We start from the raw sequence: 16,598 nt of genomic DNA on the forward strand, positions 1-16,598 counted from the left end.
GCTGAAACTGGAATAGAAATTTTCTGATGCTACAGGAGGTTTGTAATTCCACAACTGAACAAGACATTTTAGATAATTCAGGTTTTTTCTTGTTTTCTGAGATGCATATGAGCTGGAAGACTAGTGTTTCTTACTGGGTTTTTGTTTGTGGCTGTCTCTTTTCTTTTTCTTTCTTTTTCTTGCCTCCTCCACTTCTTCCTATTTTGAGTCTGTCATGCAGCATTTAGATACACTATAAAGCTTAAGGAAGCAACGTGAATCTATTTCAGCCTGCCTCAGCATTTGTTGCTGTGTTGTGTATGGATGATTCCTCTTCTGTGGAGTTGCGTTCTGGTGAAGGTGGCACAAAAGTTTCCCATATAGCACTGTTAGGAAGGTTACAATTTTTGTGTAACATCCACTTTCTAAGCTCTTTACAATTACTATCACCTTTTTAGCTTATCAGATTAGACAGGGCTCTAACTGAACGTTGCTGCAGCTGTAAACTGCAGTTCCAATAGGGAGAAATGCCAATACTGCAGTGAACCACCAACCTTTAATGTAAACCTGCCGTTAGCATGTAGACAGGGAGATGGTCAGTGAAGAAGCTTCAGTGAGCAAGGCAGTTGTGAACGTGGTTTTTGACTCTTCCTAGGTTTCTGCCTAGCTCATTGTGTTCTGGTCTTACTTTGTGACTTGTAGTTTGCGTTGCTTGCAACTTACATATGACTATTAGAATACCATGCAGTGAGTCAGCATTGTGATTCCTTGCTCTGATTCATTTGGCTGAAAGAATCTCAGGCTTGTTTCTCAGCTCTTACCTCTTTAGATGAATGAGTGGTGGTTAGGGAAACACCCACTTCTTTAGCTCTTTGCTCTCCATCTCTCTCCACCAGAATCCTGACTATGCTTTGGAAACTAAGCTGAATCCTTCATTTAAGCCCTGATTTACCACCTTCCCTCTGCGACATAGACCTTTTAGGCACCATGTATTTCCATCTCAAATTCTCACTCTAGCTTCCTCTCCTCTGGCCTAATACATGCTGCTGTCTGCCTCTTGACTGCCTCACTTTTCCTACTGAAACCTGCTTCTGTATCCATCTAGCCTTTCAGAAAGCCTTTACCTGAAAATTTGTTACTTATATCACATTGCTTTAGGTCTTTATTCAAGTAACTGCTTTCTGGATGCCTTTCCCCATTCTACTCATGTGGCCTATGCCCCTTGCCCTTAACTACCTTTTTGTTGGTTTTATGTTTGTGCAAGCTAGTCATACAGGGCAAGGTAGTTTAGTTTTATTCAAGTGGTGGTGTTGTCATCTACTGCTCAGATTTTGTCAGCTTTGGATTATTTCAAAAGTTACTTCAAATGTTCTTCGAGACTGTTCTGGAAAGTTCTACTGGCCATGAATCTCTGCAGGATTCTGTTCAGACAACCTTCATTTAAAGATGTTTATACTCCATTAACAATTACTACTTTTATATCTCAACAATTACTCTTAAAACCAATGTAATGCTAAGAATACGGTACACTTCAATCATTCAGTTCTTAATTTTAGTCGGAATATTAGAGATAACTTAGTAAATTGTTGTAAATAATGTAGTTTGAGTAAGCTGTTTTAATTTCTTCATGAGAAAAAGATGTTTAGAGGAATCTAAACATCTGAGCAAGATAGTTATCATGCTTACCCAGTCTTTGTACTAGAAATCAAGAAAATGCTTAGCAAATGACGTAGATGTTGTGCTGCTTAATCAGAACTGCAATTTTCATATGAAATGAAACAATGCTTCTGTATAATTGCTGCAGTTCAATACTTTATAACTATTAGATTTTCCATAGCTAGGGAATAGAAGTTATGTTAATTCTGTTATTTCAGAGAAGATAAATTACCTATAAATTGTTGCTCAAATAAAAATAGAAAGCTTCTTTTGCATAAGCAAGCTTGGATTCTTCACCAGAAAAATAACCATGGGGAATATATTGCTGAACTATCTTGTACATTCTCATATTTTTTTAATCATTTATCAAGCTGAATTTGGTACTGAGCTTTGACTTGTGTGCATGACAATATATGTAAAGGGTAGAGGATAATTAAGAGAACACAAGAAAGTATTTTTCATTATTTATCTGCTGAAAAGATGGATATACATTGTCTTTCTCCAGTGCTTGCTTTTTCAATTACTTGTGAGGCTACTTTCAGATCTTATTTTTTCACTATCAACTTATTCCTATCAACCCATTAATTGTATAATTATTTCTTGCTGCAGTAAACTTCTTTTGTAGCATAATGCACTAATAAAATAATTATGTGTCATATGTGTCTTCTAGGAGCATTTATTCCTGGAGTTCCTGTACAACCAGTGGTTTTACGTTATCCAAACAAACTGGTAAGTTCAGCTTGCAGTGTGGCTGGAAGTGCAGGGCATTTTCCTTTAAAAACGTTTGCACTTGTGTAATCTTTTAATTTTAGAAATTTGGAAATTATTGATAAATGCTTACTGGCTAAGTATGTATTCCTTAAGTCGCAAGCAATATAGAGAGTCTGAGACAGTTTAAATGTTTCTGCTTTTATTAGGTTACTCCTGAACAGTGCTCTGAAAGTTATTTGTGTTGTTACAAGAAGCACTGTATGCATGAGGCAAATTTCAATTTCTGTCCAGGGTCTGTGTTGCCATGTTCTCCCTATTACTGCTGGAGAGTTTTCTTAACATCATTTACAGCTGGAAGATGCTTCTGTGCCTCCTGCCTTTGGGGATGTTAGTCCTGAATTAATAGGATTGAATAGTATAGTGTATGGGGACCTCGGCACCTTTATATAGTGTCTTGTCTGTGTTTTACATTCACTTGGCTAAGGAATGCTAGACAATGGCTAATTCGGAGTAGTCCTTCAATATAAATCTGATTCAGGTAAAATGCGAATGATATTGTTTATTTACAATACCTGAAGTTTCATTTTGAGCCCTCTGTGGAGGGTGTGAGGAGTGTGAGAAGTAAAAATGAGACCACGTTGAGTCTTAGCTGATGCATGTCACATCAGAAGATCTCTGTCTCTTTGAGTAGCCCATTAATAATCCCTTGTCCTAAGGAAGGATTTTTGTTTCGTCTTGGTACCTGAGTTTCTTACAAATACTTCTATGTATTGTTCTTTCTGTCTACTTACAGAATGATATAACACATAAGATTGATTAAAAAAGAGAAGTACCCAAACAAAGTCGATATATATAGACCATCTCTTTACTGAGACGGTGATGGCAGTCAACTAGTTTGCAGAAACAAATGCAAAAATCATCTTTGCAGACACTCTGACAAGAATAGCAACCTGCTATGCTTACATAGTATTAAGTGTATTGTAGCAGGTTGCCTGGGACTTTGCATTACACGATTGTTTTATTTTCAGGAAAAAAGATTCTTTTAATCCAGTTGCGCACTGAGATGTCCTTATTACCTGTAGTACATAATATGCAAAGTTTGTAAAGTAATATTACATGTTCCTAACACTTTATTGACAGAAATTGTGAGCTTTTAACATTGAAGTAAGTCAATATAAATGCAAATGAAAATTTTCATAATTTCTTTGTGTTACTGCAAAATATCATAAAAAACCTGTAACTATTCAAATAGATATCCATTGTGAGCTGGCATGAATTTGTATATGGGACTTTACTTTTCCCCAGTATTTTTAATTGCTGCGAAACACTTAGTTTTCAGTGCCTTTCTGTGTCATTTAACCCCTAAGGTCTACTTCCTGGAGACCTTCATAAGATCTAAGCATTAATGAAGGGGGTACTAATTGCCATAACTATTTGATTTTTACATTAGCTTGGGGGCTGCAGACGAGTTTTATCAGAGTTAGAATGAGGAGAGGAAGGAGGAATATGATGTGGTACATGAAGGTGAGGTTCATTTTGGTTAGGATGCAGAGTTAGATTATTTTATTTCAGTTATTAAGCTATTCTTATCTCAATCTACATGATTTACCTTTTCTTTGTGGTTTTCCTACCCACCCTGGGGGAGGATTGAGTAAGCAAGCAACTGTATGGTACTTAGTTGCCAGCTGGGATTAAACCACAACACATGTAAGAACAACAGAGTAGGGAGAGAATATTGTTTTTCATACACTGAGACACCATTTTTAGCAAACTTTAATTGTCCCTGGCTTCCTATTTGTTGCCTTGTTTAGCTACTGCATATTATAATTTTAGGTTTAGAAAGGAACTTCTTAAGATCTTGGCTTAGCCAGTGAATTCCAGATACGCATTGTGTGCAGTCACCCCACTGCTCTTCACTTGAAGTACCTGCTCTGATCTACATTCAGAGCTCTGAGTTCCACAGTACAGATGAGAACAGTCTTGGCTTTGAGTGCACCTACTGTATTTGGAGGCTTTTTGAGATCCGAGCCTGGGGTGAATGTAGTAGGTGTGGGCACTCTTACATGTTTATTTCATTGTACTCTATTCAAGAACTGGGGAAAGCACTGCTGTTCTGCAGTGGACTGAAACGTGACAAAAGGGAAGGAGTAAATTCAGTTCTTTTCTGGGAAATGAATGTAGCTCTGGTTACTGTGAAGAACTCTCTATTTTATTTTTTTTTATAGTCAGGGTTGCCCCCTGGATACCTGTTGTCTTGGGGCTTGTGATTGTGTTAGATGACATCTCTGGACCTGTATCAATGTTTCTTTAGGAGTAGTATGTTAGTATTATCCATGATCAGAAAGAAATTTTAAGGCTTAAAATATTTAGACCTGATATTCAAAATTTGCTACTGGTTATCTAATTTGGTAATATTTTGGGTATTGGATGCTTGAGAGCTATTGCCTATACCCTAATTAAAATAAATGCTCTAATGTCTTCATCATAGGTTCTACAGCAATTTGGTTTTACACTTATTTTCTTTGTTTCTTCACTTGAATTTTCTGTCAGAGTGCTGGTGATTATGAAAGGCTGTATACCTGTGTAATTATCACAGAGCCATTTTAAATGTGTTTTTATGTCCCAGTGTCTTCCACAAGTAACTGCTATTTGCTAAGAGATTTGGCAGCATCTCCTGTGCAGTTTTGGTATGTCAGGGTTGACTGAACATGTAAAAACAACAGCCAATCTGCTGTTTAAAGGTTGGCATGATTCTCAGTATCTTCTTGTGTCAAATTCAAACTATATGGAAGATGGCTCTTCTCTCTGTTTCCTCCCGTACTGAGGGGAAATAATAGGCAGTATAACATTCAAGGTCAGGTTGGATGAAGCTCTGACCAACATGATCTAGTTGAAGATGTTCCTGCTTGTTGCAGGGGTGTTGGAATAGATGGCCTTTAAAAGTCCCTTCCAACCCAAGCCATTCTATAGTTTTATGTACTTCCACACAGTTCAAAGTATTACCTAGATACAGTAGTTTCAAAGTGTACTCCGAATGCTGTTGTAGTGAATGCTGTCCATAGGCATAAGCTGGTAGCAGTGGTAAATATTAAAGGTAACTCTGTAAGGAAAATGCCTCTTCCCATTGTCTGCCTGCTGTTTTTATCATAAAAATATTGGATATTTTTATGAGGTAGGAGTCTGCTATAGCATAGGTCTGCCTCTTGCAGACCAGAATCCTATATTCCCCTAGAAAATTGCATTTATAGCCATCATCCCTGCTGCATCCTGATGTTCTTGATGAGAACAATCATGCATGTCTGCTGTGGCATTCACATTGGGAATTTTCTTGCAGGATTGTTGATAGATACATGGGTTATTTGAGTTTGACTTGCTGGCTAGCCAGCACAGGGCTGGATTCCGACCATACTTATTCTCTGTTCAGTGATCAGAATCCTTTTGTGGAGATTTCATTTTTCTTTATCTCCTTCTGCATTGTTGCAATTTAGAGAGCTGAGTTGGGTATGTGTAATGCTGTGGTGTTGTTCTCTTAAGGCAGATCTAGTGTCTAGATAAATTATTAGCTGTCTACACTGGTTTCTCAGGGTTTGTAAATGAAAGTTCCTTGTGGAAAGAAACCAAACTCCATAATGTGTTTACTTGCAGTGTTATCAGAGACATCAAAATAGCCAGAAACAGTGTAACAATAAAGCTATAGACAGTAAAGTTCTAAAAGATCACTACATGGATAAGTCTTCTTTTATATAAGTATGTTACTTAGTATAGATAGAAAAATGGTTTGAAGAGGAAGGTCCACTAAAAATTTAAAACTTGACTTCTAACAATTATTTCCAATCAAACAAAATATGATAAAGAATTATTCTATTACATAAATCACATTTTTCACCTTTTATGGATGGATTTACTTTCTTTCCTTTTTACTTATGATGGGCTTTTGCTCTAAATGGTAATTAAAACTGGAATTTGACTTGGTTTTTCATGGTCTTGGCACATGTGATCACCTGAACTCTCTAAAATGGATTTGAATGGTAGAATAGAACTGAACTGGAACATTTGCAGTAAGTTGAAATAAATATCTTTCTGATCTAATCTTTTGGAAACCTGAATATAATGAGTCCTCTTGTCTTTCCATTAATGACTTGAGCTTTTTTTTTCCAGTTAGAACAGAACTAATTTTCAGGTCTTTAAATTCTTACTTCTACACTTAAATCTTGTCTCCAAGTATTGCAGGTTTTTTCCTGTGCTATTTCTTAGTCTTACAGTTAAAAATGTGATTACTTTTACTGTCATATTCCTTCCTGTTATCTCTTATATCTGTCATATATTCCTTTCCAGGTCTCTGACCCCTTTTTGCTATTCACATCTAACAAATGCTTTCACTGCTGTTTGTCCTCTCTTAGTGTTTCACACAGTGTTCATTTTGGCCATGCAGAAGTGCTGCTGGTCTTCCCTGAGAATAAATTTGTAGGTTTAGATGTCTTAGAATGTACCTTTTGATTCTTGGATCAGGCAGGTGGATGTATGGTGTCTGTGTGTAAAGGCAACTGTGAAAATACTGTTTGAGGTAAGACATAAAGTTTTACCCATCCTACTGCTTCATGTCGGTTGAGCAGACTTCCTTACAGTCATCTCCACAGGACACTTCAGGAGTGTTAAAGTGTTCATATCTATTGCTGGGACATCCAAGTACACTGTAGGGACACTGTCAAACAGGGTGGGCTAAGAAAAAAAATGCGTGTGGACTATGCATGTCAAGGAACATCAGCTAAGTAACTTTCTTTTTGAAGGCTAACAGCCTTTGAAGAATACCTAGACCTTTAAATGTTTTATGAATGTAGATATTTGGTGTTTAAGACCTGTGTTACTGGATATTTCCTAGCTGTGTAAAAGATAGGCTGATTCCTAACAGGGTTAAGAACTTTTGCAAGAAGGGCATTGAAATTTCCATGAAAACATTTTAGTCCTATGTTGTCAGTTATGCTGTCTGCAGTATAAAAAGTTGAAAGCACAGTAATTAATTGCAACTGTCATACTTCTTTTCTTAGGACACGATCACATGGACATGGCAAGGGCCGGGAGCGTAAGTGGTTTATGTTTTATTGCTTACATCATGATTGCTTTCCTCCATTACTTTTTATTTACATGACTTGCAGGCACATATAGTCAACCAATTCCTGGTTATTGGATTGTTCTTTGGGATTAATTTATCTTTTATCTATTATTCCCTAATTGTGATAATCCTGATTTAGAGAAATCCAGGTATAAACAGTGTACTTCTGCCACTATGATTTTGTTGGTTTGCAGAATGGATTTTAGGTTTTTATTTCAAATTTACTTTTTTTTAGCCAAATGCCTGAAGTAAAACAACTCATTTCTGCTCTGTGTATTTTGTTGCCTGCAAATTGATTTGGTATATTACTGTATAAAATCTGTAGGGCTATTGTTTGAAATTAGTCTAGTCTCATGGAAAAAGTCCACTCAGAGAATTTGGAGATACTGTTTCCATTGTCTTGTTCAAATATAACTTTGATTTTGCAAATTCATGTAATATAAAATATTAAATGAAGCAGTTACTGATTGTTTAAAAAAAAATTTAAGCATTATTTTCATGCTGGAATTTGAATAGAAATTCTAAAATGTTTAGGTGAAGGTGAAAACAAGAAATTTTGAACCCTAAGTAAAGGGGAGTTGAATTCTTTTTTTAATGCTTTTTATTGTTTTAAATGTCCTACCTGAGATCCTCTATTTTAGTAGTAACAAGGAAACTATTGGGATTAGCCAAGATTCAATTAATTTAGAATTTTGTCAGTTAGTTTTGCACTTGGGAACCAAGTCGAATTAAGGCCATGACTAGATTTGGAGACTTGAGGAATTAATTGATAACTTTTAAAAGTTCATCTTACAATAGAAGTAGGTGAATCCATGATAGCGTATGATGTAAATAGGCACTGTAGCATTTACTGCATGAAGGGATTTCTGTTTTCATGAGCTCCTACCTCTTCCCTTGCATTTGCACTGCAATTCACCTGAAAAAGTAACTCAGCCATAGAGGAGAAAGGCAAGTAGCTTACTTCCAGCGTAGTGTCCTAACTGAGGAGTCAAGAACACATAAAAGGAGGAAGAGGGAAGAAACTTGTAGGTGTGTTGCCTCAGATCACTGTAATGTCTACAAAGCCTTTATTCTGAAGTGCTGACATCTGCTAAAAAAGTTAAATTAAATTAAAGCCAAACTGAATCTGAGGCAGCATGTGATGTTATACAAATTGACTGGGTCAGTTTAAATTACAGCTGTACTTAATTAAGATTAATTCTGGTGAGTGACCCAAAATGTATTTCTGATGTCTTAGCAGAAAATAATGTTAAGACTGATACATTTTTTTTTTTCTCAGCAAATGTCTCTCTTCTGTTTTAGTGTTAGTCAAAACTTAATCTGGAAATGTTGCTGTATCCAGGAGTATTGTTTGTTCAAAGGTGCTGTAACCTATAAAGTGGATTGAAAACTTGTCACATACAAACTTACACACTTTCTTCCACTTACTGAAAGTAATGTTTTTACTAATTTGACAGTATGCAGAGCAGATCAGCTGACTACCTTGAAAACAAAGAATGTCTATAGTATACAACTTCAATTTTCTCTACATTAGACTTGAGTTAGATACAGGTTTTATCAGTTTTAGACTTTTATTTAAATTTAAAGTTTAATCTCTTAGGATTCCAGAGAGGTGGCAGAGAGAAAAGTTTACTTATAACTCTTTGGGGGGTTTTAATGCTCTTGGACAAGGACCTACAAACTAGACTTTGATGTTTCCTATCAGTGCCATAAACTTCAAATCACAGATTCCACTGTTGTTCTTGATCCTTTTCTTTGCTTTAATGCATTGGAAGTAGAGTAGGAAGGAAGGAGGGAAAATATTTTGCACCCCTGCATGAGTGTATAACAAAATGAGTAGGGTTTTGCTTCTAGAAACTGCACTTCATCTGCCTACGAGGATTTTGACCAGCCCTCCCCTCACAATGATTGACTTCTGTAACTACCTGGATACTGTATAAAAATGGGGTTATTAACGCTGCTCCCTAATTTAGGTTTACTAAATCCTTTTCTGGATTTGAACCTTAATGCTTTCCAAGGTCAAGTTGATTCCAGTTATCTTGTATCTTCGGCTAATAGAGCACACATAGAATTTCATTAACAGACTTCTGCAGTATAATGAACTTTGATTCCAAACCGAGGTAATGATAAATCTCACTGGTTATAATTAATCTTGCCAACTGTGTGCTGAATACAGCATTTTCCTGAAACAGACTTACTCTTTCTTTACACATTATGCATACATTATCTTTTACTGTTTGTCTTCCTGCTTTTGAGTGTTTTTTAAGATGCCAATTCAGGGTAAACTGCTTTTGTTGCACCTTACGGAATGTAATGTGTAGAAGTACTTTCAAAGACCTTTTCTGTTACTTTTATCTGAATATGATCACACCTACAAGTAGGAATGCTACTTGAAGACTTTGGAGTATAATGTACTACTGTTTCACTACATATAAATTTTTTTTTCTCCATCCTTTCCCATCTCTTGCTCCTTTTAGGTTTGAAATTCTGTGGCTTACTTTATGTCAGTTTCACAATTCTGTGGAAATCGAGGTCAGTAAAAAAAGAAACCCAGTTTATTCTGAGCAGGTTCAGAATATGTAATATTGTACTTGATTCTGCAGTAAAAGTTTGTGTTCAAACTTCGTATGTTTGTCTGTAAAAACAGGTTAAAATACCACTTATATTTTAGGCAAATGGCTTCTGTATCTGAAAATGTAGTCTAAAAATGGAATAGCAAAACACAGTTTTCCCCTTGGCATAAGACTTTACTTTCTTATTGATTTAAATTGAATAGATAAATTTCTGACTCTGTTCAAAGAGTCTTTTGTGAACAAATTTCTTGTCTTTTAACGGCCTGATTACTATTCCGAATAGTGTACCAACTTTGTATGTTAAACATCCAAGCGTGTGAATGCTGGTGTACAAACTAAGGGCTGTCTTGTAGAGGAAAATCATGGGTGGTTTCTTACAGGCTGGATAGGTTATTTAATGTCTGGCTAATTTTTAATTAGGCTGCACTAGTCAGAATGTGAAATAGGAAAATAGAAAGTAAATCTATCTATATTCTTAACTTTGTTTTGAGGAAAACACTGTGTGATCCTAAGGCTGAAGACTATTGTAGTGACAATGCAAAAACTATTAAAGCCATTCCTTTTAAATTGTTGTCTTTATGTATTTTAGACAGAGTAATTACATTTTGTGGACAATTACAGTATTTGGAAAGTGTTATATAGGATATTTGACAGATGTTCTGCAATTCATTTGCTTTCTGAATAATGAAGCAGCTATTTAGCTCTGACAGATGGAACTGATGACAGGGTAAATCTGTAGGAAGAACTATTGCATATTTACATACATTGTGTTACAGTAGTGACATATAATGCATGCTAATCACAGTACTTATCATGGCTCTGTTTGCTTATTTATGCAATCAGTTATTCTCAAAATTAATGAACGTACAAAATACCAGCCACTGAATGTTTGTATCTGTTGTAGAAATTTGTGGTTTGTGTTATCACTTTAGTTGGATATCATCAGCTATTAATAGCATATATTAAAAAAAAAATTGGTTCCCAAAATAGTGACCTGTTTTTTGCAGAAAGGCCAGGGAGTGACTGCCTTATGCAGGGATAGGACAAACCAGTTACTTGGCAGGATTTTTACTCTATCTCAGGAACATGTTTTTCTGCCCTAGGCAAGTAAAATGTTCTTTCACACAGAAGTGAACACTGCTGAGCTTTCTTGATTTTTGAGGCAGCAGCTGCTAGCAGATGCTGAGTTTCTGTAGCTCTTACAGATCTTGCATAATAAGTTATGATCTTTGATAGTCTTTAAAAAAAAAAAGCAAACTAACTAGTGACCTTCTGAAGTACTCCATACTAGAGCAGGAGCTGGCAGAGGGTAGAGGAACAGAACTGTTTTCAAGGCTGCTTTCAAGTATGAGGCAGAATACTTGAGATCTACTTGTTGAATCTGTTTTTGTAAGGAAGTGTGGCAGATTTAGGAATGTAGAAGAAAAACTAGTTGTTCAAAGCCGTGTTTTTCCCTTGGTCTCCAAAGTTTGTTGGTTTTTATTCCCACTCTGTTCCATCAGCACAGAGATACTAGCAAATACCAACCAGCCTTGATACCACAGTTACTGCTGATGATGCGATAACTCAGGGAGACATACAACAGAACAACACAACATCGGTCTGTTTTTGATTAAATGATAGCTGGTAAGGTTAAACAACCAACACTCAGGATCCAAAATTAGTCTGTGCTTCTCTGCATATAACATATGTTCTGGCATACCATATGTGTCATCCAGTATGTATATTGAGAATCAAGCATCTATGTAGGTTTTATAATAGGTTTCTGTAAATATTGGCCCATCTATCCATCCTGTACTTGGAACTGGCATGCAAGCAATGTTGTGAAGAAGAACTGAGATATGATCATCTGCACATGTAGATTGTTTTGGCTCATGTCAGTTTGTTTTGTTGACCTGTCTGCTTCAGTGTTCATACATCCATCACAATCTGCAGCAGCTGAGAGTTCTTCTGGTTTTGTGAGTGCTGTTGAACTATCATGCTATTTATGTCAAGTTAGGCACGGACATTTAGAGCACCTCTGAAATCTCCTCATCTTCAAACTTGTTCTGTGTTTGGATGAATGACTTGACAGCAGTTTGCAACTCGAAGAAATGGAATAGGACTTGGAAGTTGAAGGAACAGTTGTTCCACCTCTGTTAACTTCAGTCTTTGTCCTTTTGTATATTAAATCAGGCTGGTGTATCTGCTTGTAATGTAAACCTAGAAGACAGGAGTCATATGTTTGCAGTTGCAGTAGTACATGTAAGGAAAACTAGCAAAACTCAAAATAAATTCAAGATTTGCCCATTATAAGAAAAACATCTAATGGCAACATTAGAGCACTGCTGATCATACCATTATGTAATTGTGACAATACAACTAACTTCAAAGTTATTGAGAAATATTTGCTGAAATAACTTCATATTTATTCCCCAGTTGTTATTTTATTTTTTAAAGACCAGTGTGAAATTTTTTGGTTATCTGGAAAGAGCTGAACAAAAGAATGTAAAAGAAAGGTTTATGCAAGAAAATGCTAATACTTGTAAATTATTTAAAAATTCCTAGTCTTACTTACTCTGCCTGGGTTCCATGAGATAAAAATTGAACAGAGTCTATGTTATATGAATTTCTAGAAGTATGACATATGCTTAAGCATTTAAGAGTTGAATTATAATTTTTTTCTATAGTCCTTTTGTTAATATAATTTTGTAAGTAACAACAAACTGTACACAATTTTCACCATAATGCTATAAGAGAAATTGTTTAAAATGTTAAATATTTTTGGTATAATTCAGTTCTCTTTATGCAGTTTCTACCTGTGTATATTCCTTCAGAAGAAGAAAGAAAAAATCCAGTGTTATATGCCAATAACGTCAGACGTGTAATGGCAGAGTAAGTATCTTGTAATACAGAATAAAAATAGATAATGTGTGATTTTAATTTTAGGATGAAGAAAATATCACAAAATCAAGTCGGCATAGTTGCCTGCTTGCGATGAAGCTTGTAGTCTGCAAAACTTTTTACATAGCAGTTGCCTTCCTCTGTGAGGAGTCCAGGGAGCCATAAATACAGCAAGAACTGTAGGAGCTGGTGTGTTTGGGTTTGGTTTTTTTTTTGGTTGATTGTTTGGTTTTTTTTTAATGTGTCTTCATATAATGAGCCAGTTCTGCTTGCTCCTGTGGGTATTTAGTCTTTTGGGGGAAAGGTATGGGTGAATTTTAGGAAAGCTGATGTAACCAAATTTTGTGCTGTTGGGGTTGCATTTTAAGCTGTGACTCTTTTAGTGAGGTTAAGAATTGTTTCATATATTCATTATTAGCCTGTGGTTATTTCGAACAGTAAAGTACAGGAAAGTCTCTTCTGTTGGAAGAGCACTGATACAATGTAAATTAATTGAAATCAAATATTCATGTGACAACATTTAGAACACTTATCTATAATCTATAATAAAGGCTACATTTAATACTTTTGCTCTTTTTGTTTTATTTTTGATTAACCCCTCTTATTCATTCCTTCTTTGTCCTTTCAGTAAATCCTCCATTAGTCAATAGATACTCTTTTTGGTATTTACAGCAAATGCTCAGGTCTATGATCACTGATAACTCTTGAGAGATGTACAAATCTTCGTAGTCCTGATTTTGAAAGAACTTGTGAAATCGGAATTTCCTTTGTGCAACTTCTCTTCCGTTTCTAAGTTACCAGTTTAAGCTAAAGGCCAGCTTGTAGATAGTAAGTGATAATTCTTCTCTGATTTATAAGCAGAACACGGGTCTGGGAATTTTTCGTAAGGGTGTTAGGACTATAATATAACTATAGATCAATACTTGATCCATTGTACAAAAGGACCTGTAGACTGACCTCAAAGACTTTGGTTGTTAATTTAAGGTAGTCAGCTGGCACTACGCTAAGTGTTGTTCTCAGACTTTGGATAGAAGGCCGTATTCTTAAACCTTCATTCTGAACTCTGCTCCAATCAGATGACAGGTATGTTATATATCTGTGTTATAAGGAGAAACTGTGAAAGCCTACAGAAGTTTACAACAGGCATGTTGCAAGCCTTCCCTTCTATGTGTGCTTAGACGTTATTTTGTTTCTCCCATCCCTGAAGAAGTTAAGTATTTGGGGTAACAGAAGTGGGATGCAGGTCTAAAGGGGATCAGAATGAGTGTTATCAGATACAACTTGCTTTGAGATGAAGAAGGGGCTGTAGGTGCTGTGTTGATGTGAATGGGAAAATAAATGTGATGGGATATCAAAGTCTTGAAGTTAAAATGCAGAATGAAACAGAATATTGGTACCTGGATACCATGGATAACTATAGACAAATTAGCATCAACATAGTCAAAAATTATTTACTTCTGACAGCTTCCAGATGCCTACTTCTAGTGGCAGTTCTCCAGACTTTCCCAGTTTGTTCTTGTGGCTTTTGGTACAGGAGCTACCAGCTCAGATGCTGTCAGACTGTTCTGGAGCTGTAGCAGTTGCAACTCAAGTACCTCAAGTACCCTTTGGTGCTAGCCTTGTATTCTGCATTGCTGAACAAATGGCATTATTGCTGCTTCATGTAGATTTGTCTAGCTTTTCTTGAAGATTAAGTCGGTGGCAGTGTCACATTTTGTTGTCAAGGGGTCAGGATCTATTTAGATGTCTGCTTTCCCCTTCTTCTCCATATTTTTCATATTTTTCTGGAGGAATAGTCTAATCCTACTGGATATTTTCCAACATCAGAGGTGGCAGTCCCAAATAATAATGTATTTGCGAGTCTAGAACCAGTGTTGTGGAAAGCTTATGTCTTGCTTCTGATTCCAGGGGAAATTGATAGAAGTTGCTGAGTGCAGCAATAGGTACAATTTCCACTTCTGAAATTGTTTGCCTTCACAATAATTTTTTCTTGTGAACAGCTGCTATTAAGTGTTGAACAAAACATTTGACAAGAAGAATTTTGATTGATAATTTGATAAGAATTTGATAAGAACTGATTCTTATGCTGCTTATTCTTGTTGATTCTATGAAAAACTTTTGGTTTAACCTTATTTGATTAGCTTTTCCATGGGCAGCCACAGATGCCAGTGATGGGGGTCTCTAGATAGTTCCTCTTCACTTATGCATATAAATTGAATATTTGATGGAGGAGATGCTGTCATTCTTGGAGGTTTGCTTCCTTAGGACATTAGTTTCTTGCAGGTTGGATGAATTTACTTGCCCAAAAAGTGAAATCCAAGGTGTGCCTGGCCTTTTGGCTCTGTTTCAGGCCAGGAACAGGCAGCCATACATGGAGTTGGGAGGGCACAGCTGACCCCAACTGACCCAAGGGACATTCCATACCATATGTCATCAAGTTCAACATGTAGACCTGGGGGATGAAGAAGGAAGGGGAGACATTCAGAGTGATGCTGTTTGTCTTCCCAAGTCACGGTGATGCCTGAGGGAGCCCTCTGGCGCTCTGCTTTCCTGGGGATGGCTGATCACCTGCCTGCCCAAGGGAAGTGGTGATTGAATTCTTTATTTTGCTTTGTTTGTGTGTGCAGCTTTTGCTTTCCCAGTTACACTGTCTTTATCTCAACCTGAGTTTTCCCACTTTTACCACCCAAGGGTAGTGAGCAAGGGGCTGTGTGAGGCTAAATTGCCATCTGGGGTTAAACCACAGCAACCATATTGGGGATGATCGTCTCATTGATGTGAGAAAGTCCTGCGGTCTGGGTGACCATTTTGTAAGAACCCTTTCCTGCTGCTTTTCAGGACCTCATTTCACAGACTTCTTTTCTAAAATAAACCTGCTTCATGTTTTAATTAATTCAAATGTAATATGAGCTGATCTCTTGATGAACAGTGTTTCAGTATTATGCACTGATCTGTCACCAAATTCCACAAGAACCCAGGTGATACATTTCCATTTTTTAAAGGACACTGTCATGGTAGATAATGAATTTAAGGGTCACAACTTCTACAGACCTTTCACTTGGAACTACGGCTGTTTGCTTCTGCAGTACTACCCTGGAGTGATACCTTTCAGCACTTCTCATCAGAGAGATGAGTAAGATCCAAGCCTTAGAAGCTTTACAGCATCCATAAAAGTCCAAAGTTTCTTTCTAAAAGCATTTTGTAATCTCACCTGTGTGATGACCAGTATTTTGATGCCTGTGATCTTCAGCCTTTTTCTCATTGACAGATACATACTTAATAGCATTGGGCTAAAATCTTGAATCATGCAGTCCTGTTGCAGTCATGCAGCTCACAGTTTCTTCTGTTTTGGGGATTATCTGTGTCATCAGAATTGTAATTACTCATACAGAATAGCCACTGCTGCTGAATATGCCTGTCTTCCTTTGGATCATTTGCGTATTCTGAACAAAAGCTATGTGCAGATGAAATTAATTTGCTGTTTAAAGTATGGTCCCCTACTTGTTCCTTAACAATATGCTTTGCGTTTGATTTTCGCATAGAACATATTTTGTTTGAGCGAGTCTCTCTTGTTTGGTCCTTCTGACTATGTTCTGACTGCTACTCTGTGTAGTTGATGCCCATCTCATCCACAACATGCTATCAAAAAGTGTGTTTAGAGTCACTTTCAATCACAGAAAATGTTG

General features: G+C 36.6%; 1 protein-coding gene across 1 annotated transcript in view; it reads left to right on the top strand.

Moving 5' to 3' along the window:
- Nucleotides 1–16,598, top strand: part of LPCAT1 (lysophosphatidylcholine acyltransferase 1) — a 63,525-nt gene that overhangs the window by 19,474 nt on the left and 27,453 nt on the right. The window contains exons 6-9 of the mRNA XM_051812744.1: nucleotides 2,306–2,364; nucleotides 7,392–7,426; nucleotides 9,934–9,988; nucleotides 12,821–12,903. Coding sequence (XP_051668704.1) covers nucleotides 2,306–2,364; nucleotides 7,392–7,426; nucleotides 9,934–9,988; nucleotides 12,821–12,903 — 232 coding nt within the window. The remainder of the gene's footprint in view (nucleotides 1–2,305; nucleotides 2,365–7,391; nucleotides 7,427–9,933; nucleotides 9,989–12,820; nucleotides 12,904–16,598) is intronic.

The sequence above is a fragment of the Manacus candei genome, unplaced genomic scaffold (assembly GCF_025592945.1).
Source record: "Manacus candei isolate 608988 ecotype Guabito, Panama unplaced genomic scaffold, ASM2559294v1 h1tg000088l, whole genome shotgun sequence".
Lineage (NCBI taxonomy): Eukaryota > Metazoa > Chordata > Aves > Passeriformes > Pipridae > Manacus > Manacus candei.